This window comes from Herpailurus yagouaroundi, unplaced genomic scaffold (genome assembly GCF_014898765.1).
Source record: "Herpailurus yagouaroundi ecotype Mexico unplaced genomic scaffold, PumYag 166, whole genome shotgun sequence".
NCBI classification, from domain to species: Eukaryota; Metazoa; Chordata; class Mammalia; order Carnivora; family Felidae; genus Herpailurus; species Herpailurus yagouaroundi.
In genome coordinates, this window is record NW_024412407.1 from 37,771,847 (window position 1) to 37,797,753 (window position 25,907).

General features: G+C 37.6%; 1 protein-coding gene across 2 annotated transcripts; it reads left to right on the forward strand.

Annotated features, from left to right (window-relative positions):
* The first annotated feature begins 724 nt into the window (after positions 1 to 724).
* On the forward strand, positions 725 to 25,907 carry CLECL1 (C-type lectin like 1). Of its 2 annotated transcripts, XM_040488980.1 has the most exons (6): positions 729 to 1,074; positions 4,563 to 4,649; positions 6,684 to 6,782; positions 18,687 to 18,856; positions 24,503 to 24,615; positions 25,659 to 25,907. In XM_040488980.1, exons 1-6 carry the CDS (start codon positions 993 to 995, stop codon positions 25,771 to 25,773), a joined length of 666 nt encoding a protein of 221 aa, XP_040344914.1. In that variant the 5' UTR covers positions 729 to 992; the 3' UTR covers positions 25,774 to 25,907. The 2 variants fall into 2 exon arrangements, with proteins under 2 accessions (XP_040344915.1, XP_040344914.1); XM_040488981.1 differs by lacking the exon at positions 4,563 to 4,649 and having other exon boundaries at positions 725 to 1,074.

The window sequence follows — 25,907 nt, forward strand, 5'->3', positions numbered from 1 at the left end:
ACTTTAGAAAAAACAGGAGATCAAAATTTACGTTTTATACATTGCATTCAGCAGGAAATTTCTATGAACCTTGTTTAAACATAAGATTTATTTTCTTCAAGGATATAACCTTGAATTATTTTGACATAGAATTTATTTCTGTGCCTTAAATATAATTATCAGCTTGGAAATCCTCTGCATGATCCATGTTTTAACTCAGTTTGATGCTCATATTATAAAACATAGAAAAGAAGGAATAGATCTAAGGGAATTTTTACCTAGGTGAAAAAGGTATTACCTAGGTAAATGCGATGCATTTCAAGATGAGAAGTCTATCAGTTATTTCTATCACATCCATTATAAAATCCCTCGTTTTCAGGTACCGGGGTGGCTCAATCGGTTAAGTGTCTGACTCCTGATTTCAGCTCAAGTCATGACCTCATAGTCATGAGATCAAGCCCTGTGTTGGGCTTGGCGCTTTCAGCGCGGGGCCTTCTTGTGATTCTCTCTCTCCCTCTCTCTCTGCCCCTCCCCTGCTCATGCTTTCCCTCTCTCTCAAAATAAATCATTCTTTTTCTTTGTCCTCCCTTCCAAATTGCTATTCCACTTTGGAGAAAATGCTGAATGGTCACAGAATTTCTGCCAGAGAATATATGTCTGAACTAAAAGAGGAAGTAGTTTATAGAAGAAAAAATGGCAGGAGGTCATCCGTGGTAATATCAAAAGTGAAAACTGTTCCAAATTTAGGCAGAAAACTAACTGTAGAGCAAGAAACTCCCGTACGAATAGTAGTTTTCTTCCCTATCGTGAAGTGTTTGGAAATCTCTTGTCTTGATTGGTAAGACTGAACACATTGCTTTGTCACTTATTCATAGAAGAAACCCACCAAATTTGGGAGAGCAAAAGAAAATTGTTCATCTCAGTTTGTTTGACTTACCGGAAATGTATTTGCAGAACTATGAAACTCCCTTAGCAGAACATCATTTTTCGTCTCTCTGTTTTTAATATGTGCAATGGCTGGAGATATAATCTACGCGGATATTAAAACTGATGGGGCTTTTTCTCTAGGAAATTCATCTTCGCTTCAGAAATCTGGTAAGTTGGATTTAGGGGTCCTTCTAAAATTAATATTCTACTTCTAATCTCCTTTATTTCTGTCCTGTGCTTGTATATGTCTTACTAAAAAATAGAAAAATGCAAGGATAAGAGTGAATGTTTTTAGTGAAACAAATGTTCATAAAGTTAATTGTAATTTATGCTTTTCTTTTTCAAATTTTTATAAATTCCACTTAGTTAACATCCAGTATAATATTAGTTTCAGGTGTAGAATTTAGTGATTTTTCACTCACATATAACACCATGGATGGAGTTGGAGAGTGTTTTGCTCAGTGAAATAAGACAGTCAGAGAAAGACAAACACCCTGTGATTTCACTCATATGTGCAATTTTAAAAAACAAAACAGATCAACATGGTGGGGGGAGTGGAGAAAAAAGGCAAACCAGGAAACAGACTCTTAACTATAGAGAATAAATTGAGGGTTACTGGAGGGGAGGTGGGGTTGGGGGTATGGGTTGAATGGGTGATGGATATTAAAGAGGGCACTTATGATAAGCACTGGGTGTTATATATAATTCTATTCTTAATACACAGAACTTCGCTTTCGGCTTTTGTAAACTTTCGATTCTTTGCATTTCTTGCAGTGAACATTTATACTCATACAGTGACATCTGTACTCATGACCCCTTTTTTCTCTACACTTTATATGCCTCTGATTAAACCTGCCCTTTTAATATAGAATGATACATTTATTTATACAGAGGGGGAAAATTCCTGGCTACTATTCACATTGTTAATTATCTTTTTGAAACTTGCAAATTGATAGGGCAACAATGTTAAACTAAACTAAGGAGACATGAAATGCTAGTATTTTATTTCATGAAGTTTAGAATTAGTGACTATTGAGTAATAGAATATTTTTGGAATATGAAGAGATAGGCATATAGCTAAAGATAACATTGCACCTTAATCACAAACCACTCAGAACTGATAGATTTTAAAATTCAATGTGTCTTTTATCCTCCAAAGTACTAGGGAAAATTTCATGTTGCATTTCCATTCTTTTCTCTAGGATAGAGGTTGATGGGGGGTGGCAGGGAGGGGAAAGTGGGTGATGGGCATGAAGGAGGGCACCTGTTGGGATGAGCACTGGGTGTTGTATGGAAACCAATTTGACAATATATTTCATATTAAAAAATAATTAAAAATAATAATAATTAAAAAATAGTTTATATAAAATATTTATGTAATTTAAAATCTCATTGCGTTTGCCCTTGTAGAATGAATATAATGTATGATTTTCTATATTTCCACAGAATGTATTTCTTCTTTTATATTTTTAAATTTGTTATGAAATGAAACTGATGTGTGATTTTCTCCGATTGCAAAAGCATATTATTCCCTACTTTTAAATGTCACCTCTCTAACTTGCCCAATAGAAGCTTATCTGCTTTCTTTTCTCCCTACACTGGGTGCTTTCTTTTTCGATGAGAAGATAGAACTTAATTTGAAAAATAATGTGTAATAGAATTGCATTCTTATTCTCCCATTGTGAAAATTCTCACACTATTAGTCCATTTTTCTAGCATTATTTTAACTCACTTCAAGCAACAAAACCAGTGTTTTCAATTCTACATTCCAGGGTTTGATTTCCTTTTTGCTTACAGATAGAACTTTACTTCTCTCCACGTTTAGAGATTTGGAGATAACATCTTTAATGCCATCTAGTTCAATATTCCAGTATTAAAGAGAGAAAACATAAATATATAAAGATTAAATTACTTACCCACAATGGTGCTTATGACCAGAAATCAAATATTTTATTACTCTTTCACTGCATATCCCTAGTGTTGGATAAATACAACTTCTGTTCTCATGTGCCATATCACAGTAGAGGGAAAAAATTATTTGGTACACTGAATTGTCATGTCCTCTAGAGCCCTACATATGATATGTCAGGTTCTTAGTCTTCTTCTAACTCCGTATGTTTTACTTAATTTGCTCTGGCTATTGTCTTTCTCTTTGCTCCTTAAAGTTACCATATTCCTTACTTCTTTAGAGCCTCAAAAATGCTGAGACCCTGTCCCTAATCTCTTAATCTTTGCATCCCCAACACCTCACATAGTACCAAGTACCTAACAGGCCATCAGTAGATGCTTGGTAAGTGGATGAATGTATAAATGGATAAATAAATAAATGGAACTCATGAGACACTCAATAGATATTATAGGTTCATTTGTTCTTTAAGATATAAAACAAAGAGGGTGGTCATGATGAAATTGAGCTGAAGTGAAAAAGTGAAAAAGTATGATGCCACTGAGAATATCCCAGGCTAAAATTGAGAAATTCACACTTTTGGTAAATCGTACCTTGAGGGTCAAAAAAATGAGCTAATATCCCTTATGTCAGTCCCTTCACAAAATCTGAAATTTTATTCTGTAAGTTTTTAGGTCTGTAACCTGAAACATGTTATGAAAAACATGTCTATTTTATATTAAAAACGGGTGTAGGGATACCATCACATTCTTCTTGAGATTATACCTTGACTGGCACCATTCTCATTGTTCTACATGATAAATGAAAATACACAGCCTTTTTTATCTTCTGACAATTAAAATCCCACTAAAGATGTTTTATTCAATAACAGTAAGAATTTGAACATAGAACAAAGCACTCTGTAATGATAGACCACTAAATAAGCATTCAGGTTAACCGGTCTTGATGCTTGACTTTGTAATTGGTTATGTATCAACATTAATTATTTTATTACTTTCTCAGTGTATATATCATCTATCTAGTGGAATTGATATGCTGCAATTATTTTGCATTAGAGATGGCCGGTTTAATTATCAGCCAAAGCTAATAAGTCCTTTTTTTGTGATTTATTATTATCTTTTGACTACTCCAAAGACAATGAGATAGAGTGAACAGCAAACCAACCACTGGTTTGGTAGTCAGTCAAGAGAGCTGAGGCCTGATCTCAGCTCTGTCATCAAATAACTATGTGGCTGTGGACTTGAATATACCCATTAATGTGCAGATGTTGGCTGAGGTAATCTCTAAGAGTACTTTATTTTAAAATACACAGTTATGTACCACAGTATGTAGGCATGTTACATGAGAGAAAAGAATGGATCAATCCACATCAGTGGGTGCTGTCAATAAACTTATTAGAGAATCTGGAGAGTCTCAGTCTTATACAAAAATTTAGGACTGCACACAGTAGATCATTGTAATGCTGTGGAATAAGTGCAATGAACCCACAAACAAAAATTCATACCCATTCAAAGTTTTATAAGTCCCCTCCTCACAAACCAGAAAAGTATATACGTTCTGCGTGAGTGCGTATGTGTGTGTGCATGCACCCGCAAAAAAGAAACGGGGTCTATATATTTCAAAGAAGAGTAACTTAGAAGCATGATAACCAAGAAAATTTATTGAGCCCCCTCTTACCTCTCACCATATACGGAAATATCTGCTGGAGTTACTATCCAATTTTATCTCTCCAATCTATCCAATTTTGTAGATACTCACCATCATGGAATTTTCTTGAAAGTTGGATGTGCAATTATCATCATCCTTCTTGTAATAGTAATTGTGTTGAGCATTTTGGGTAAGTAATTATCAGTATTATTCATTTATCCTGAAGTATTTTTCTCTAGTGACCTGTTGTAATTGTGTTTGCTGTTCAATGGTTCCCTAAACAATGCAGTACAACTTCACAAAAAGTATGAAGTTTGAAACAATTAAAATGAAAGATTCTCCATAGAACTTCAGTATGTGATATAATTGTGGATTCTTTTCATTGATAAAAGAAACAAATGTCAAGAATATATTTATATTTTATGATTGAACTGCACAATGCAGTTTAATATTGAGCTATATACAAGCTGCTCTAAAACTATTTTCCGATGAAAGGAAATTAAATTTATAAGTTTAAATTTGCAAGTTTATTCACATGAGCTAGTCCTGGGCACTATCAATCTTAAATCAATAGGTGAAAACATTTCCTAATAAACCATTTAAAAATTCTACTCATGTACTTTGAACATAACTGAGAATAATCCAATTATTCATATGGCAAATATTTTTAATTGTTGAATAAATGCTTGGAGAAAAGTTCTTCACAAATGTCTATAGAACTAAGGTAACACACAGAGTGTATATATTGCAAGGAATCCAGGTTTCCAGATTAAATCAAACTCTAAAACAGGCCAAGGCATACCTGCCTACATCAAGAATCCTTGTAAATGGTATTAGCAATTATGAATGGCCTTGGAAGTTATGAAGAAATAGGCACAGTGATAGAATTCCAGAATGGGAAAGACCTAGAAGTCCAGGTCGAACCTCTAGTTGAGATGCACACCCAAAACCCCAGAAAGATCAGTTGTTTCATTAGTTTAATATAACTAGTCTGTTGTCTAATTGCAATTGCAGCTATAAAATTAGGGAGGAGGGAAACAAAAATAATTAGCATTAAAAACCTATTCTATATATGTTTTATGTTAAGCTAATAGATTTGTTTGTTACTAAAACATCAGTTTGTCAATAAAACGTATTTTTTACCAATAGAATTGTTACCAAAATAGATTTTAAATATTTAATTGCTTAATACACATTATTATGAAATTATAAATTACAAAGGTAATTTCGGTTCAATGGCCATCAGAAAGACAGGAAATATTTGTCATTGTAGAAAAAGTACTCCGGGCTCACCCTATACTTCTATAGATAGCATTTACATGCAAAGTATTGAAACAATTATGAACCAGATCAAAACATATAAAATCTTTTCCCTGAGGGGAGCCTGGGTGGCTCAGCTGATTAAGGATCTGACTCTTTTTTCTTTTTTTTTTTTTAAGTTTATTGATTTATTTTGTGAGAGAGAGAAAGAACATGAGTAGGGGAGGGGCAGAGGGAAAGAGAATTCCAAGCAGGCCTGTGCTGTCAGCACAGAACCAGACTCAGGGATCCATCCCACGAACCATGAGATCATGACCTGAGATCATGACCGTGAGATCATTTCTTGACCATGAAATCAAGAGTCGGGCAGTTAACTGACCGCACCACCCAGGTGCCCCGAGCATCTGATTCTTTGACTCTTGATTTTAGCTCAGGTCATGATCTCATGGTTCATGAGATGGAACCCCAATTCTCTCCCTCACCCTGCCCTTCCCCTACTCGCATGTGCATGCACACACTCCCTTTCTCTCTCAAAATAAATAAATAAACTTGTAGAAGAAAATAAAATCCTTTCCCTGAATCAGGTGACACTTGATTGAAACAAGTGTCCTTAACACTTGATATAATTGTGTTTCATTAAACGCAAACTCTCCAAATGAGGCTTATATCCATGGCTGGTTATTTTGTGCTTATTAAAATAAGTATGGAGCTTCCAGGAAAAAATCAGGTGAACAACATCTGGTCCCAGATCATATCTTTTCATTTTCACCAAAGTTAACATTAATAAGGTTAAGAGTCCAAAGGAAAGGCCAAATCTTGGGGAAAATAATGTTGTTTTCCCCCTTAGAATGTTAATTATTTAAGTTCCTATAGAGTTTCTACATGATTGAACTTTAGTCACTAGAACCCAATGGTTTTGTGGTTTTTTTATTTAGTTAGGGAAATATGTTTCTTCTTTCATCAGTTTCCCAGTTCAATTCTGCAAGACATAATACAACGGATGATGAATCAAAAGAGAAATTCTGTGCCGGGGAAAATAAATCTGGAACAGTCGCCTCAATAGGTAACATTACTATATATTGTCTAATCCCTGAGTAGCCAGGCATTGACAGTAGCTTTGGTTTTTCCTGAATATATCTGAATAGAAACGTTCCTCTGCACCTGCAGAGGTATGGTTGAGATCATTACTTTCTATAGACCCATTGTAGTCCATGACAAAAATACTCAGAGTTACAAGGCAAAGGAGAAAAATGAGCTTATATAGAGTTCTAACTAAATGTAAAGGTATTTCATTGAAATACTTGCATTTTATTCTTTATATTTCTATTGGGGCATGTGCGGATGTACAATGTGATCAAAATATTTTCCTTTTTAAAGTCCATGATTATCTAAGGTAGTTTTTTTTCTTACCAGGTGATGTTATTAAATGCAAAATAATTATAAATGGTAATCTTACGTTGGTCTTTCTCTTGCTGTCTCATATGAATGTATTTGCATTCTTTTATTTCTTTAAAGTTTATTTATTTTTGAGAGAGAGAAAGCGAGAGGGGGAGAGGAGCAGACAGAGAGGGAGAGAGAGAATCCCAAGCAGGCTGCGCACTGTCAGCCCAGAGCCCCACGTGGGACTCGAACCCACGAACCGCGAGATCATGACCTGAGCCGAAGTTAGACACTTAACCAACTGAGCCACCCAGGCGCCCCTGCATGCTTTTAAAAGTCAAGAAAACACTCAATTACTTTTAGTCTTTCTGCTTTCTATTTTCCAGAGACCTTATTACATGTTTAAATCTATTAATTTAATTTTAACTATATACCATTCTTCTTCTGAACATCCAGGTAGAATTCTATTAGAAAGACTTACCAGTCCATAATACAGAGTACATTCAAATTCTGAGAATTCATTAAAACGTTAAACTGGATTTTGATATTTCCAAGCCCCCTTGACCACATTCTAAAAGCTGTCTGATACAACCCATGTTAAATTTTTTTTTTTAACTGGTGTGACGCTGAAGGAAAATTTTGTGGGATGCCATCTCCAGAGCAAGAGTACTATAATGTACTATGCTGGGGACACAGGTCATACTAGTGTTATTAAATAAAGCTCTAGCCTTAAATTTTGTTAGACTTGTTTTCTAATCCTCATCCTATTGCTATAGATGTATGTCACCTCTCCTAGATTCCTAGATCAATTCATCAGGAAAGAACATCAATTCTAAATTTGATCTTAATAAAATAATAAAACTTAAAATATGTAAAATAAAAATAGATCTGTTCAGCCATCAATTCTAATTTTTTTGTCTACCTTCTATTTTCTTTCTAGAATTTAAATTAGATGTGCAATAGGCTTACCCTCCATTTCTCTTAGCATCCCGTTGTGTCCTCAAAGTTATCGATTTGTGCCGAAGGCAATGTTTTCAGACATGTTTTGCAGTCCACACATGCTCTCTTTTCCTGGGTCTACACCACAGACTCATTCATGGAGTCTGATTTCAGGGATTACAGTGTTCAATTCTAAGGACTTAATTTCTTTTTTTTTTTTTAATTTTTTTCCACGTTTTTATTTATTTTTGGGACAGACAGAGACAGAGCATGAACGGGGGAGGGGCAGAGAGAGAGGGAGACACAGAATCGGAAACAGGCTCCAGGCTCTGAGCCATCAGCCCAGAGCCTGACGCGGGGCTCGAACTCATGGACCGCGAGATCGTGACCTGGCTGAAGTCGGACGCTTAACCGACTGCGCCACCCAGGCGCCCCATAAGGACTTAATTTCAATCACACTTGTGTTAGCTTTCAATAGTCTCCTGTTATCTGATCATTTTTCTACTTATTCTTTTATTCTTTAAATAATTTAAAACATTATGATTTTTGATACATATGATGAATTAAATATCTAAAGTCTTTGGTGACCAAATCTGCTGTTTGTGTATCCTGCAACGTGGCTTGTTTTTTAAAGCATTTGATATGTTTTTATTCTAATTTGAATGACTTCAATTGATGGAATTTCTAAAAGAAAAATACTTTCTTGCAAAGATTGGTTGCATTTTCATCTGCGGGGAGGGAGTGAGGGGCTAACGGTTAAATGACTTGAGGTGCTTTTGAAGACACTGGACTGGGGTTCCTGGGTGGCTCAGTCGGTTAAGCATCCCACTTCAGCTCAGGTCATGATCTCACGGTTTGTGGGTTCAAGTCCCAGTCAGGCTTTGTGCTGACAGCTCAGAGCCTGGAGCCTGCTTCAGATTCTGTGTCTCCCTCTATCTCTGCCCCTCCCCCACTGACGCTCTCTCGCTCTCTCTCTCTCAAAAATAAATAAATGTTAAAAAAAAAAATTGAATAAACTGGACTAACCAGATTCTCACTGGCTCACTCTATCACTTTTCAGCAAACCCAAGGTCTGGATTTAGGACCCTAGAACTGATATAAATCATTAGCTTTGAATTAGGGAGGATACTTGTTGGGATAAGCACTGGGGGTTATATGTAGGGGATGAATCACGGGAATCTACTCCTGAAATCATTATAGCACTATATGCTAACTAACTTGAATGTAAATTTAAAAATAATTTAAGGGGCGCCTGGGTGGCGCAGTCGGTTAAGCGTCCGACTTCAGCCAGGTCACGATCTCGCGGTCCGTGGGTTCGAGCCCCGCGTCAGGCTCTGGGCTGATGGCTCAGAGCCTGGAGCCTGTTTCCGATTCTGTGTCTCCCTCTCTCTCTGCCCCTCCCCCGTTCATGCTCTGTCTCTCTCTGTCCCAAAAATAAATAAAAACGTTGAAAAAAAAATTTTAAAAAAATAAAAATGAAAATAAAAATAATTTAATACAAAATACACATAAATGAAAAAGTAAAATTTTAAAAAAGTAAAACTTTCAGTATTTCACCATTAAGTATAATACTTTCTGTATGTTAATCAGATTAAGGAAGTTACTTTTATTCCAAGTTTGCTGATAGTTTTTATCATGGATGGGCCCTGAATATCGTTCAAATAAATAAATAAATAAATAAACACATACGTGTTAAGATATCAATAAACAAATAAATGATTAGCTTTGAGGGCAACCTTGCTTTATGAACTCGTTTATGGAAATGCTTCCTATTCGGCTTCTAGCTAAGTGCCTCCCTTCAGCAACTTTCCTTATTTCTTACGAGCGAAGCAATACTTTTATTTTCATTTTTATTTTCATATTTTAGAGAGGGAGAGAATGAGACAGCACAAGTGGGAGAGGGAGAAAGAGAGAAAGTATCTCAAGCAGCGCAGAGCCCTATGTGGGGTGCGATCCCACAACCCTGAGATCATGACCTGAGCTGAAATCAAGAGTGGGATGCTTAATTGACTGAGCCACCTGGGCTCTTCTAAGCAATACTTTTTTATCTAATTCTTTTAGGATATAATTATCTTCTAGAAAAGTATCTTTAAAAGAGAGTTTTTTCAACACTGTGCCTTAGCATTTGTATGCCTTAAGCTTCTTGAGCTATAAAGATCTAGGTGACTAATTGGTAAACCATAGACTTTTATTTTTTTATCTTGCTACATTTCAGAAATTTTTTTTATATTCCATAATATAGAAATGGTTAAGAAGCACTGGTTCATACTATCTGGTCAAAGTATCTACTATTAGAAATATAGAAGTACAAATATAGTAATTTCTTATTAAATGTATCCTTAAAAGTCCTAGTTGCATTGTTGCTGGTGTCTTTTTTTAAAAATATAATTTATGGTCAGCTAAAATACACTGTATACAGCATGCTCTTGGCTTTGGGAGAAGATTCCCATGATTCATCGGTTACATACAACATCCAGTGCTCATCCCAACAAGTGCCCTCCTCAATGCCCATCAACCTTCCTCCCCCGCCATCAACCCTCAGTTTGTTCTCTGTATTTAAGAGTGTCTTATGGTTTGCTTCTCTCTCTGTTAGGAACTATTTTTTCTCCTTTCCTTCCCCCATGGTCTTCTGTTAAGTTTCTCAAATCCCACATATGAGTGAAAATATACGATATCTGTCTTTCTCTGACTGACTTATTTCACTTAGCATAATACCCTCCAGTTCCATCCACGTTGTTGCAAATGGCAAGATTTCAGTCTTTCTCATTGCCAAGTAGTATTCCATTCTGTAGATATACCACAACGTCTTTATCCATTCATCAGTAGATGGACATTCGGGGTCTTTCCATAATTTGGCTATTGTTGAAAGCACTGCTATAAACATTGGGGTACACATGCCCCTATGCATCAACATCCCTGTATCCTTTGGATAAATTCCTAGTAGTGCTACTGCTGGGTCATAGGGTAATTCTATTTTTAATTTTTTGAGGAACCTCCACACTGTTTTGCAGAGAAGCTGCATCAGTTTGCATTCCCACCAACAGTGCAGAAGGGTTACTGTTTCTCCACATCCTCGCCAACATCTGTTGTTTCCTGAGTTGTTAGTTTTAGCTGCTCTGACCGGTGTGAGGTCGTATCCCAATGTGGTTTTCATTTATATTTCCCTGGTGATGAATCATATTGGGCATCTTTTCATGTGTCTGTTGGTCATCTGGATGTTTTCTTGGGAAAAGTGTCTAATCATGTCTTCTGCTATTTGTTTTCGGGGTGTTGAATTTGGTAAGTTCTTTATAGATTTTGGATACTAACCTTCTATCCAGTATGTCATTTGCAAATATCTTCTCCCATTCTGTCCACTGCCTTTTAGGTGTGCTGGTTGTTTCCTTTGCACTGCGGAAGCTTTTTATCTTGATGAGGTCCCAATAGTTCATTTTTGTTTTTACTTCCCTTGCCTTTGGAGACATGTCAAGTAAGACGTTGCTGTGGCTGAGGTCAAAGAGGTTGTTGCCTGTTTTCTCCTCTAAGGTTGTGATGGTTTCCTGTCTCATATTTAGGTCTTTCATCCATTTTGACTTATTTTTGTGTATGGTGTAAGAAAGTGGTCCAGTTTCATTCTTCTGCATGTTGGTGTCCAGTTCTCCCAGCACCATTTGCTAAAAAGACTTTTTTTCCATTGGATACTCTCTCCTGCTTTGTCAAAGATTAGTTGGCCATACATTTGTGGGTCCATATCTGGGTTCTTTATTCTATTCCATTGGTCTGTGTGTCTGTTTTTGTGCCAATACCATACTGTCTTGACGATTACAGCTTTGTAGTAGAGGCTAAAGTCCGGGATTGTGATACCTTCCATTTTGGTTTTCTTTTTCAACATTACTTTAGCTATTCAGAGGCTTTTGTGGTTCCATACAAATTTTAGGATTGTTTGTTCTAGCTTTGAGAAGAATGACCGTGTTATTTGGACTGGGATTCCATTGAATGTGTGGATTGTTTTGGGTAGTATTGACATTTTAACAATATTTGTTCTTCCAATCCATGAGCATGGAATGTTTTTCCATTTCTTTGTGTCTTCTTCAATTTCTTTCACAAGCTTTCTATAGTTTTCAGAGTACAGATCTTTTACATCTTTGGTTAGGTTTATTCCTAGGTATCTTATGGTTCTTTGCATCTGTAAATGGGATCGATTTCTTGATTTCTCTTTCTGTTGCTTCATTATTGGTGTCTAGAAATGGAACCGATTTCTGTGTGTTGATTTTGTATCCTGCAACTTTGCTGAATTCATGTATCAGTTCTAGCAGCTTTTTGGTGGAGTCTTTCAGGTTTTCCACATAGAGTATCAGGTCATCTGTGAAAAGCGAAAACTTGGCTTTTTCTTTGCCAATTTGGATGACTTTTATTTCCTTTTGTTGTCTGATTGCTGATGCTAGCACTTCCAACACTATGTTAAACAACAGTGGTGAGGGTGGACATCCCTTAGTCGTGTTCCTAATCTCAGAGGGAAAGCTCTCAGTTTTTCCCCATTGAGGATGATATTAACTGTGGGATTTTCATATATGGCTTTTATGATGTCAAGGTATGTTCCTTCTATCCAGACTTTTTGAAGATTTTTATTAAGAAATGATGTTGTATTTTGTCAAATGCTCTTTCTGCATCTATTGACAGAATCATCGCTTTCTTACCCTTTCTTCTATTAATGTAATGTATCACATTGATTGATTTGTGAATATTGATCCAGCCCTGCTGCCCAGTAATGAATCCCACTTGATCATGGTGAATAATTCTTTTCATATACTGTTGGATTCAATTTGCTAGTATCTTGTTGAGAATTTCTGCATCCATGTTCATCAGGGATATTGGCCTGTAATTCTCCTTTTTGGTGGGGTCTCTGATTTGGGAATCAAGGTAATACTGACTTCATAGAATGAGTCAGGAAACTTCCCTTCTGTTTCTATTTTTTGGAACAGCTTGAGAAAGATAGATATTAACTCTGCTTTCATGTCTGGTAGAATTCCCCAGGGAAGCCATCTGGCCCAGATCTCTTGTTTGTTGGGGATTTTTGATAACTGATCCAGTTTCTTCACTGGTTATGGGTCTGTTCAAACTTTCTATTTCTTACCGTTTGAGTTTTGGTAGTGTGTGGGTGTCTAGGAATTTGTCCATTTCTTCCAGGTTGTCCAGTTTGTTGGCATATAATTTTTCATAGTATTCTCTAATAATTCTTTGTATTTCTGTCATGTTGGTTGTGACGTCTCCTCTTTCTTTCGTGATTTTATCTATTTGGGTTCCCTCTCTTTTCTTTTCGAGACGTCTGACTAGGCATTTATCAATTTGGTTTATTTGTTCAAAAAATCAGCTCTTAGATTTATTGATCTGTTCCATTGGGTTTTTTTGGATTATGTGTTGTTTATTTCTGCTCTAGTCTTTATTATTTCTCTTCTTGTGCTGGTTTTGGAGTCTTTGCTATTCTGCTTCAAGTTCCATTAGGTTAGGTGTGATTAGGTTTTGTATTTGGGATTTTTCTTGTTTCTTGATATAGGCCTAGATTGCAATGTATTTTCCTCTCAGGACTGCCTTTGCTGCATCCCAAAGGATTTGGACTGTCATGTTTTCATTTCCATTTGCTTCCGTATATTTTTAAATTTCCTCTCTAATTGCCTGATTGACCCATTCATTCTTTAGTAGGATATTCTTTAACCCCCATGCATTTGGAGGCTTTCAAAAATTTTTCTTGTGGTTGACTTGAAGTTTCATAGTGTTGCGATCTGAAAATATGCATGGTATGATCTTAATTGCTTTATTCTTTTTTATTTATTGAGGGGTGTTTTGTGACCCAGTATGTGATCTATCTTGGAGAATGTTCCATGTACACTCGAAAAAAAATGTGTATTCTGCTGCTTTTGGATGAAAAATTCTGAATATACCTGTCAAGTCCATCTGGTCCAGTGTATCATTCAAGGCCATTGTTTCTTTATTGATTTTCTGCCTAGATGCTATGTCTATTGTTGTAAGTGGAGTATTAAAGCCCTCTGCCATTACCATATTCTTATCAATAAGATTGCTTATGTTTGTGATTACTTGATGTGTATATTTGAGTACTTCAAAATTGGGAGCATAAACATTTATAATTGTTAACTCTTCTCGATGGATAGACTCCATAATTATGATATAATGCCCTTCTTCATCTCTTGTTACAGCTTTTAGTTTAAAATCTAGTTTGTCTGACATAAGTATGGCTACTCCAGCTTTCTTTTGACTTCCAGTAGCATGATAGATGGCTCTCCATTCCCTCATTTTCAAGCTGAGGGTGTCCTCAGATCTAAAGTGAGTATCTTGTAGACAGCATATAGATGGATCTTGTTTTCTTTGTTGTTGTTGTTGTTGTTGTTTATCCATTCTGATACTCTATGCCTTTTGATTGGAGCATTTGGTCCATTTAAACTCAGAATAATTATTGAAAGATATGGATTTAGTGTCATTGTGTTCTCTGTAGGTTTCATGCTTGTGGTGATGTCTCTGGTCCTTTGTAGTCTTTGCAGTGTTCCACTCACAGAGTCCCCCTAGGATCTTTTGCAGGGTTGGTTTGTCCTTCAGTTTTTGTCTGGGAAAGGCTTTTTCTCTCCTTCTATTCTGAATGACACCCTTGATGGATAAAGGATTCTTGACTGCATATTTTTCCTATTCAGCACATTGAATATTTCCTGACACTCCCTCCAGGCCTGCCATGTTTCAGTGGACAGGTCTGCTACTGCGCTTATGTGTCTACCCTTGTAGGTCAAGGCCCATGTGTCCCTAGCTGCTTTCAGAATTCTCTCTTTAACTTTGTATTTTGCCAGTTTCACTATGATATGCCATGGAGAAGGCCCATTCTTGTTGAATCTGAAGGGAGTTCTCTGTGCCTCCTGGATTTGGATGTCTGCTTCCTTCTCCAAATTAGGGAAGTTCTCAACTATATTTTGTTCAAGTAAACCTTCTGACCCTTTCTCTCTCTTTTCTTCTTCTGGAACTCTTATGATGCAGCCATTATTATGTTTCACTGAATCACTTATCTCTAATTCTCCCCTCTTGTTCTAGTATTTTTTATCTCTCTTTTTCTTAGCTTCATCATTTTCCATAATTTTATGTTCTATTTCACTTATTCTCCCCTCTGCTTCCTCCATTCTTGCTGTCACTGCACCTAATTTATTTTGCACCTCACTTACAACATTTCTTAATTCATCATGACTGTTTCTTAGTTCCTTAATCTCTGCAGCAATAAATTCTCTGCTGTCTTCTATGCTTTTATTAAGTCTAGCTATTAATTTTATAACTATTATTCTAAATTCTTGATCAGATACATTGTTTACATCTGTTTTGAGCAATTCTCTAGCTGTCATTTCTTTCTCAAGTTTCTTTTGAGGAGATTTCTTCCGTTTCACCATTTTGGCTAGTTTTCTGTCTTTTATGTGTCCTAATAGCTTGTCCTGCACCTGTGAGCACTACTATTATAAAAGGGGGTCATACACTGTCCAGGGCCTGGCCCTTCAGAAGGTCTTTTTGGAGTGTATTGTACCCTCTTTCTTGTTGTGACTCTGTTTGCTTTATTTCCCTACTTGTAGTGGTGGTTTTGACCTTTCATCAGGTGTGCTTTGATTTGGTCTTTGAAGTAACCCTGGAAAACATTTAAAAATGGGGTGGTAGTGGAAGAAGCCTTATCCCATACAAAGACAGAAATGACAGGGGCAGAGAAAAAGAAAAGAAAAAAAAGAGAGAGAGAGAGAAATTGACCAAGCAGATAATCAGAGAAACTCTACCACTTAATCCAGAGAAAGATAGAGGAAAATAAAGAAGGAGATACAGAAGAGGTGTAAAAAGAATAGATTAAAAATGTCTGCTTAAGCAAAACAACAACCAGAATAGATAAAGGAAGAAAAGAAAGACAGAAATTTTATAAATATATATATATATACATATATATGTATATATATATATAAATGTATATATGTGTATATATATATGTGTGTGTGTGTGTGTGTGTGTGTGTGTGTATATGTAATAAGAATTGACCAAGAATCAAATCAGAAAATGCAAAACCACTGGACCAATATCTGATTAGTTTCAGCTGTACAACACAGGGACTCAACACTTTCATACAACACCTGGTGCTCATCACAGGTGCACTTCTTAATCCCTATCACCTACTTAACCTATCCCACCATTCACCTCCCCTCTGGTAACCATCAGTTTGTTCTCTACAGTTAAGTGTTTCTTGGTTCTGTTCAACAATTTGAAGATGTTTTTCACTATATTCTGCCCCCCATAATTCATTATGTGAAAGGGCTTTTTTTTTAATGTTTCCCTATAAATGGCATGCAATTTTTCTCTGTTTTCAAGATTTTTCTCTGTTGCAAGCAGTTTATTTTATTTTTGCGTATGTAAAAATACCTGCTTAGGGTTTGATTAGCTTCTTGAAAGTATAGATTTATATATTTAAATAATTTGGAGGAAATTGAACTATTACCATTTTTCCCCTTATTTTCTCTTTCCGATGGTTCTAGGACTTCAATTTCATGTATGTTAAATATTTTTATATTGCCCTGCGAAACATTGAGACTTTGTATATTTTTTCCAACTGTTTTTCCTTTTTTTTTTATTTTTTATTTTTAAAAAATTTTTTTTCAATGTTTATTTATTTTTGGGACAGAGAGAGACACAGCATGAACAGGGGAGGGGCAGAGAGAGAGAGAGACACAGAATCGGAAACAGGCTCCAGGCTCTGAGCCATCAGCCCAGAGCCTGACGCGGGGCTCGAACTCCCGGACCGCGAGATCGTGACCTGGCTGAAGTCGGACGCTTAACCGACTGCGCCACCCAGGCGCCCCTTTCCTTGTTTTTTTATATTGGACAATTTCAAGTTCCCTAAACATTTTTTTTCCTGCTAATTCTCTGCTTTTAAGCCCAATCTAATGAAATTTGCATATCATGCATTTCTTAATTATAAATTTCACTTCTTAACAAAAGTAAAAATTCTCTATTTCTTAGAAGTATCCCATTTTTTAATTACAAACATATTTTCTTTTACATACTTGTGCCTAATTAGAACAGCTGCTTTAGAATATTTGGGGATAATTCTCAATCTGCATCATTTTCCTGTTGTGCTGCATTGATTTCCTTTCTCTTTTTAATCGGTCATATTTTCCTGATTTTCTTATGTCAAGTATTTGGAGACTGTGCCCTTGGATATTGTGCAGGCTATGCTGAGAAGTCTGTATGCTGATGTATTTCTCCAAACAGTGTTGATTTTCCTATTTTAGCAGGGACTTGGTATAGCTGACCTCAAATTTCAATTTCTGTCTTTTGGGAAGTTCCTGGGTGGCTCATTTGGTTGAGCGGTTGAGGGTCTGACTCTTGATTTTGGTTTAGGTCATGATCCCAGGAATGTGGAATTGAGCCCCACATGGGGGCTCTGCACTGAATGTGGAGTCTACTTAAGATTCTCTCTCTCTCTCTCTCTCTGTCTCTCTCTCTGTCTCCCACTGCCGCTCTCCCCCACTTTTGCTCTCTAAAACAAACAAACAAAAATATCTACCTTTTGGGCAGTAGCTCAAATCTCAAACAAATTCTTTTTTTTTTTCCCAAATAAATTATTTTATCCTTAACTATAATGTAGCTTTCACATGCATCAGGCAGCAACTTGGAAAACTGTTATACTTGGAACTCGGTGCACATCCTTTATGTTTTCTTCTTCATGGGAGTCATCCTCCATTTTCAAGATCTGTGGTTGCTTCAAACTCTGTTCTCTGGTTTTTTGTTTTGTTTTGTTTTGTTTTTGTTTTTGTCTTGTTTTTTTAGTCTCAAAAGACTGCAGATTGTCTATTGAAATTTTACTCACTCTACATGGCACCAACATTGGGCTGTCTTAAGCTAAAAGTTGTAAAAATAAAAAATATATACCTTTCCATACCTATTTCAAGTGTCACTTCCCCTCCAAAATCTGCCTGCTTTTGTTCATGTTTCAGTGCCTTCAAGTCATTTTCTGTGTATATGTATGTGTGTTTTTAAAGGATATTTATTTCAAGGGCAATAAATTACTGGTATACCCAGGATGGCTATGAGTCATCATCTAAACCTACTGGCAAATATTATAAATCAAAACTACTTGTTACAAGCACATTTGGGGATGTCAAGATCCTTTTTATATGGGAGGATCAATCTATCTTAAGCTTTGGGGGCCACTTATTATGCAAATTTTGTCCAAGAAAATATATTCCAGTGTGATAGATAACTCCCAAAATGTCTGGTGTAATGGTGGACCACTAATTAAAATCTCTAATTTGTATTTTACTTTAAAATTTTTATCTGCCTGAGACTTGAGTGCAGGCAGTGTCTGCATTGACCCTATACAGTCTTGATCCTAGTGTCTTATATGTTGCCTTGCTGATAGAAAATATGATATATTTTTAAGTGAATTAAACAGAAAAAGAATGGAAGAATGAATATACACATGGTTGAAATTCTGTTAATCTGTATTCTTTCCAAATCCACCTTGAGAAAAGCATATACTTTTGTCAAAGAAAGCTTTAGACCATAATTTAACAAAATTTGAGAAGCTTGTATGTGGTATTAGGTATATAGTTCTAAGTCTCTTTTAATTACTTATCCTTTTTCCTTCCAGTTTCTTTCAACTCTTCTACTGCTCATAAATCATGCCCTTCGAAAGACTGGAGGCTACACGGGGGGAAATGTTACTGGGTTGCTGAAGCTAATAAATCTTGGCATGAAAGTAAAAATGACTGTGCCATGAAAAATTCACATCTCATGGTGATTCGAGACTTCATCGATATGGTGAGATATCAAACTTGGAGATTATAGCATCCTTCACACTCTTCATTACAGTTATTGTGCTACATACTTGGAAATTTCTATGAAAATAATGTGAAGCCTCATTCCTGTTAACTACATAAATGTTGGTTGAATGAATTGTTGAACTGCATGTTCATTTTTAAGCTTTTTGGGAGGGAGTGGCTATGGATTGGAGGAATTCATTTGCTACTCTACACCTAACTTCTCCACCAGGGATCCCCATAGCTTACTGGATTCCATTTTAAAATATAAGACGGTAAATATCTTCCCTCATCTCTCATGTTTATTGCAATATTCACAAAGGCTGGAGTCAGATATCATGGCAGCTAAAATTAAGATGATGCTGAGAGAAAAGAAATACAGAATAGTCCTCATTAAGGACCTTCTTCCTTGAGCAGAGTATTTCTCTAACTGGCTTAATTTAAATTGAAGTTTTGTGGGGCACCTGGGTGGCTCAGTCGGTTGAGCGTCCGACTTCAGCTCAGGTCACGATCTCGCCGTCCGTGAGGTCAAGCCCCGCGTCGGGCTCTGGGCTGATGGCTCGGAGCCTGGAGCCGGCTTCCGATTCTGTGTCTCCCTCTCTCTCTGCCCCTCCCCCGTTCATGCTCTGTCTCTCTCTGTCTCAAAAATAAATAAACGTTAAAAAAAATTAAAAAAGAAAAAAGAAGTAAACTATCTTCTCACTGTAACCGGTGTAACACCAAATCTCAACCTGTAAGAGTGTCTATCAGATGCAGCTCAAATTGACTCAAATATGAGCTGAATCCAGGATAGAGTAAGAACTGTTTTCTTCTCCTTGAGGTCAATTTTAAGGCAAGAAAGGGGAAGCAGGTATCAACTGGAAAGCTTCTCATCAGAATGCTCTGGAAGGGATAAATAACAAATCCCTGCACAAAGAAATTGTTCAATGAAATATTTCACTAAGAGCCTCATGTATTTCCTGCTCACCATCAAAGGGAAGGATGCTGAAATACAGAAAAGACATATCTTCTAGGCAATCAATAAACCAGATGGGGGAGACCAGTAGACTGAGACAATATATTTTAATAGAAAATTCCTTCTTCCAGTTCAGATTACACCCCTTCACATTATTCCTAAACAACTGAATGGGCCAGGTATAATTGTTTTCTTTCACGGATAGATAAGAATCTAAAAGGAATCAGCATAGAATTTATACATAAATATTTCCGTTTCCAAATTTCTCCAAAGAAGGCAAGTAAAAGTCAGATAAGATATATATTACAGAAGAATAATTACTCCAAGAAACAGAAAATAATTTCTCTAGCAAATCCGTCTCTAGCTTTCTTTTTTTTTTTTTAATAAGATATATGCATTCTTTTTTTTTTTTTCCAACGTTTATTTATTTTTGGGACAAAGAGAGACAGAGCATGAATGGGGGAGGGGCAGAGAGAGAGGGAGACACAGAATCGGAAGCAGGCTCCAGGCTCTGAGCCATCAGCCCAGAGCCCGACGCGGGGCTCGAACTCACGGACTGCGAGATCGTGACCTGGCTGAAGTCGGACGCTTAACCGACTGCGCCACCCAGGCGCCCCCGTCTCTAGCTTTCAAATAAGTTAAGAATAAAGTGAAAGGAAGAGAATTATAAGTCCACCTAGAAAACCCATGTGTCACCTATGGCAAAGAAAAAAAAAAAAGAAAGTAGAAAGAAGGAGAAAAAGGAGGGGTGGGGGAGGAAGAAGAAGAAAATGAGAAAAAGAAGTATTTAAGCAAACAAACCAACAAAAGCAAGGAGATTTTTCACGGCAAGATGCGAAGATCTTGAAGAAATGTTACTACAACTTTTACAATAAGAAATAGCCAGTTAACTATAAATTGCCAACTTGTTTCAGATCCATGGGAAAGGCAGGTTTGCAGGGCCAAAATCTATGTTGAAACAGGTACCTGTGGGAAAGAGAAGACACATCCTCACTCACTTGGGATACACAAATCAGGCATTACGCATCAGAAGGAAGAGTTCAGTCAAAATAATTTAAAGATGAGTTCAGGCTGATAGTAAGGTGCAAGAACAGTGTGAGGCTCCTGGGCTCTTTAGAAATGAGGGAATTCTACAAACCCTGGAAGGCTATTTTTCTGTCAACGTCACTGGCTCTCAAAGAACAGATTGCAAAGAGGGGCGCGGGGCGCCTGGGTGGCTCAGTCGGTTAAACGTCCGACTTTGGCTCGGGTCATGATCTCGCGGCTTGTAGGTTCGAGCCCCGCGTCGGGCTCGGGGCTGACGGCTCAGAGCCTGGAGCCTGCTTCGGATTCCGTGTCTCCATCTCTCTCTGCCCTTCCCCGCTCACGCTCTGTCTCCCTGTGTCTCTCTCTTGCTCTCAAAAACAAATCAACATTAAAAGAAGAAAAGAAAAGATTGGAAGGAACCATAAGAAAGTGTCCATTGTGGCACAGACCTGGAAGAAGAAAAGAGTAGTGATGCGGAAGTGGCAAGAAATTCCACCTAGATCCTTGTCCCCCTGTCTGTTAACTGTGCTATGGCACAAAAACCTTCATGTGCGTGCCGGTGACAAGGACAGCTGCCTTTAGGGCGCTGGTGAAACCCACTGCAGGTGAGAAAGAGGACTGGGAACCGAAAATACTCCCGTGGGAGGATCGAGAATACATAATGGGACCACGACTACATTCAGAGGAGGGGCAGCAGAACAGAGAAAGCCGCACAGAGAAGACGGGGGTGAGTGCCTGCCTAAGACTGAGGCATAATCAGAACAAGAAAGACCATTGCCTCCGCTGCCTTTTACTATCAAGCTAACAAGTTTCAAATAGGAAGTCAAGAAGGGAGAGGGACAAGGGAGGAAGAAGAATGCGCAAAGAGGTCTTCATGAGGCATGGTGAGAAGGGAGACTTGAATTCTCAGGTCAAGGAGACATTTCCCTGGCACACAGACAAACCAAAACCACTGAACACAAGATGCCACGGCAGGAATTTGAAACCCGAGGTGCACCGAGGATTACCAGAGCAGCAACAGATGAGAAACCCACCCTCCTAACGATTAACTTCAACCCTAGGACAGACTAGTAACCTCGTTTCATTACTATGCACAAAACCAGTGGGTTTTGTCAAGTCAAGTTAGCGTCAAATCATTGGGTACGAGGTAAATAAAAGGACCCAAACAAACAGGACACTCCAAACAAACAAACAAACAAACAAGCAAAAAAAAAGGGGGGGGTAATACTGCAAAATGATAAAGGAGTTGTATGCGGTTGCTGGGGCAGCCGTGACAAAGGACCACACACTTAATGACTTAAGCAAGAGAAATGAATTTCTTGCAGTTCTGAAGGCTGAGTCCCAAGATCAAGGTATTGGCCAATGCCTCTCTCCTTGGCTTTCAGACGGCCACCTCTTACTGCATCCTCACATAGTCTTTCCTCTGTGTGGCTGTATCTGTGTCTCTCCGTGTGCCCCAATTTTTCTTCTTATAAGGACAGCAGTCAGATTGAATTAAGATCCACGCTAATAGCCCTAGTTTAGTTGAATCAGCTCTTTAAAGACTCTGACTTCAAATGCAGTCATATTTTCAAGTCCTGGGGGTCAGGGCTTCAACACAGGAATTTTGGAGAGACACAATTTGGTCCATAATATTCCACCCTTTGGCCTTGAATCCCACAACAGGAATCAATTTTATATATATCAGCAAGGTAAACACTGATAGAACTAAGAGGAAATGGGGAATCCACAAATACTGTTGGAGTTATCAACATGTCACTTTGAGTAACTGAAAAAACAACCCAATAAATAAACAAACAAATAAATAAATAGCCAACTCTATAAACCAATTAAACCTAATTGATCTTATAGAAATCTGTATCCAACAGCATCAGAATACACTTTTTTTTTTCAAAACACATGGAACTTTGATGAAGACAGACCATATGTGAGAACTTAATCAACGTTTAAAATCTTCAAAAATAGATCTTCTACAAAGCATGCCTCAGACCTTCAGAAAATTAAACTGGAAATCAGGAACAGAACAGTGTTTGGAAAGTTCCCAAACGTTTGAAAATTCAGCAACCCACTTCTGAATGATGACTGGGTCAAAGAGGAAGTGTTCGGAGCAAAATTTTTAAACTATGTTGTGAATTGACGGAAAACAACATCTTACTGTGTCAGAATTTACAGGTTTCAACTTAAGCAGAGCTTCGAGGGAACTTTATCGCCTTAAGTGCTTACGTTTGAAAAGAAAATAATGTAGAATCGGTCATCTACGCTACTTAAAAAAAAAAAGAAAGAAAAGAGACTAAGAAAAGAACAGACTAGGCCCAAAGCAAGCAGGAGAATGGAGGATATACCATTCGATCTCAAGTCTTACTATAAAGCAAAATTAGTTAATATGGCGTAGAATTGGCGAAAGACAGACCGACCAGTGACACTGAATAGAAATGCCAGAAGCAGACCTACAAAAATTTAGTCAACCGATGTTTTTCTACCATAGCGCAAAGATAATTCAATGGAACAACACGACGTTGTCTTGTATGCGTGCATAACGACTTTATTTTCTTACAAACAGTTACGACACTTGGCCTATGAGTTCAGCTGCATGTGACAGAGAACCCAAATCACCGTAGCTTAAACAAGGTAGATGTTCACTTTATTGACTCTCAAACAGTTTCACTCATAAGATACCCTTTAGTACGCTTAAAAGCGTTAGGACAATCAGAAAGCAAAAACAAAACTCCCAGTTAAACTACTAGGAGCCAGGGAGTGTCTGAGGTTTCCAATGTTGAAGTGTTAAAATAGGGGGAAAATGTATCGATTCCTCTATGCAATTGGTTATGTCACTCACGTTTTAGTCCGTACAGCTATGGATTCCTAGGCTTGTCTGTAGAGTGCTGTCTGTGTCCACCTATTTCCGGTTGATGGACCACCATGTGGACATTCTAGCCATCAGAAAAGAAGGAAATAATGAATGGAAGGATACAGCCCTACCTTTTACGTGCTTGATTAGAATTTCAGTAGCGCTTGAATTGTGTTCCATTAGCCAGAAATTAGTCACATGGTCGCACTTAGCCAAAAGGGAGCCTGGGAAACATATCCTTACTATGTCTGGCCATAGATATGGCTCAGGGGTTTTATTACTATAGAAAAAGTTATTAAGAAACTATGAACAATATGTACCATGTCAGCTCAGATATTGCTTCCTTTCTTCCCTGTATATTCTCTTGCTTCTATCTACTATTTCTTACCTGTAATTAATTATAACCACTAACATTTATGTAATGAGAATTTATTATGTTCCAAGCAGTGTAGAATAATGTTATTTAATAACAAAGCTCTTTGAGATAGGTACTACTATAATCTGAGTCTCAGAGATTGGGGAAAACACAAGTAAAAAGATTCAACAACTGTGCCAAGATGCACAGCAATCAATCGTCGAGCCAGGACTCAAATTTGGAAGCTTATCCTCGCAGTCTTAGGATCTCCGGTAACCACGCATACTTTACGACATTGTAGTGCGGTACGTTGTCCCTCCGGTATGATCCGTTAGAAAAGTGTGAAGTTCAATCCCTGCTTCTCGTGTAGGACTAGCATACAAAAGGTCCTCTTGGGAAATTTATTTTTTGTATCTATAAGAATCGATCAGTTGTTTCCTATAATATTTCCTATTCTCTTTAGAGTTTCCTATGGAAGCACCTAAATACTGGAGTGTTTTACTGGATTGGCTTGACTATTCCACCTGGAGGGGAATCATGGACCTGGGTAGACAACAACCCTTTTGACTCCCATCTGTGAGTTTATTGTATTTTAGCTTTTTTTGTGATTTTAATCCCATACTGTATGACAAGAAAGAGTCGTCTGATGCTGTTGGGCTTGAACTGAGGAAACAGGTATAAATTTCCCTACCGAATCATATGATCTGACAAATATTCATATAAAATGGTCTACTCGGAAAGTCGAGGAAAAAAAGACATCTCACTCCACGCACTCAGAAGATGTAGGGATGGGAAGCAGGATTTGCCAATAGCGTCCTTTTATTTTATTAAAGAGGCAAATTGACCAGTGTGAAATCTCTTGTAAGAGCACAAGTTTAGGGGCACCTGGGTGGCTCAGTTGGTTGAACATCCAACTCTTGATTTAGCTCAGGTCATGATCCCAGGATCATGGTGTTGAGCCTCATTTGGGGCTCCTCACTGAGCATGGAGACTGCTTAACATTCTCTTTTTCTCTCCTTCTGCCCCCTCCCCTACTCATGCTCTCTCTCCCTCTCTTAAAAAACAAAAGACCACAAGTATAGTTTACAAAATGTAAATTTCTGCTCTTTTCAACAGTTTTTATTTTTTTTTAATTTTTTTAATTTTTTTTTTCAACGTTTATTTATTTTTGGGACAGAGAGAGACAGAGCATGAACGGGGGAGGGGCAGAGAGAGAGGGAGACACAGAATCGGAAACAGGCTCCAGGCTCTGAGCCATCAGCCCAGAGCCCGACGCGGGGCTCGAACTCACGGACCGCGAGATCGTGACCTGGCTGAAGTCGGACGCTTAACCGACTGCGCCACCCAGGCGCCCCTTTTCAACAGTTTTTAAATGAACAAAACCAGAAGTGCCATTTTAGCATTATCCATATAACCTTGACTACTACTCCTTAACTATTAACTTCCCTTGCAAAATAAAACTGAGGGTGGGAAGAATTACCTTACCCACCATATTGTATATTGTTTAAATTGTTTAAATACTCATGTTTTTATTTTAAAAATTAGAAAATATTTTCTGAGGCCCTCTTTAGTCTCTGGACATATGCTGATGTAAAGATAACCATTTTCTTCCTTCATAGGTTTTCACTAGAAGAAAAATGGCGGACCCGGAGCATGAAATGTGCCCAGGTGTCTCAAATTAAGATAGCTGAACAAAAATGTGGGAAAATTAATCCGTGGATCTGTCAACTGTAACCCACACCGCAGGAAATCAGTCTCCATTTCTCTGACGGAAAGACACCACATGAAGTTTGAATTCAGAATATATCAAAGTCCAGAGGGCCACGTGTGTCCCAGAGGGGTGTGTGTGTGTGTGTGTGTGTGTGTAT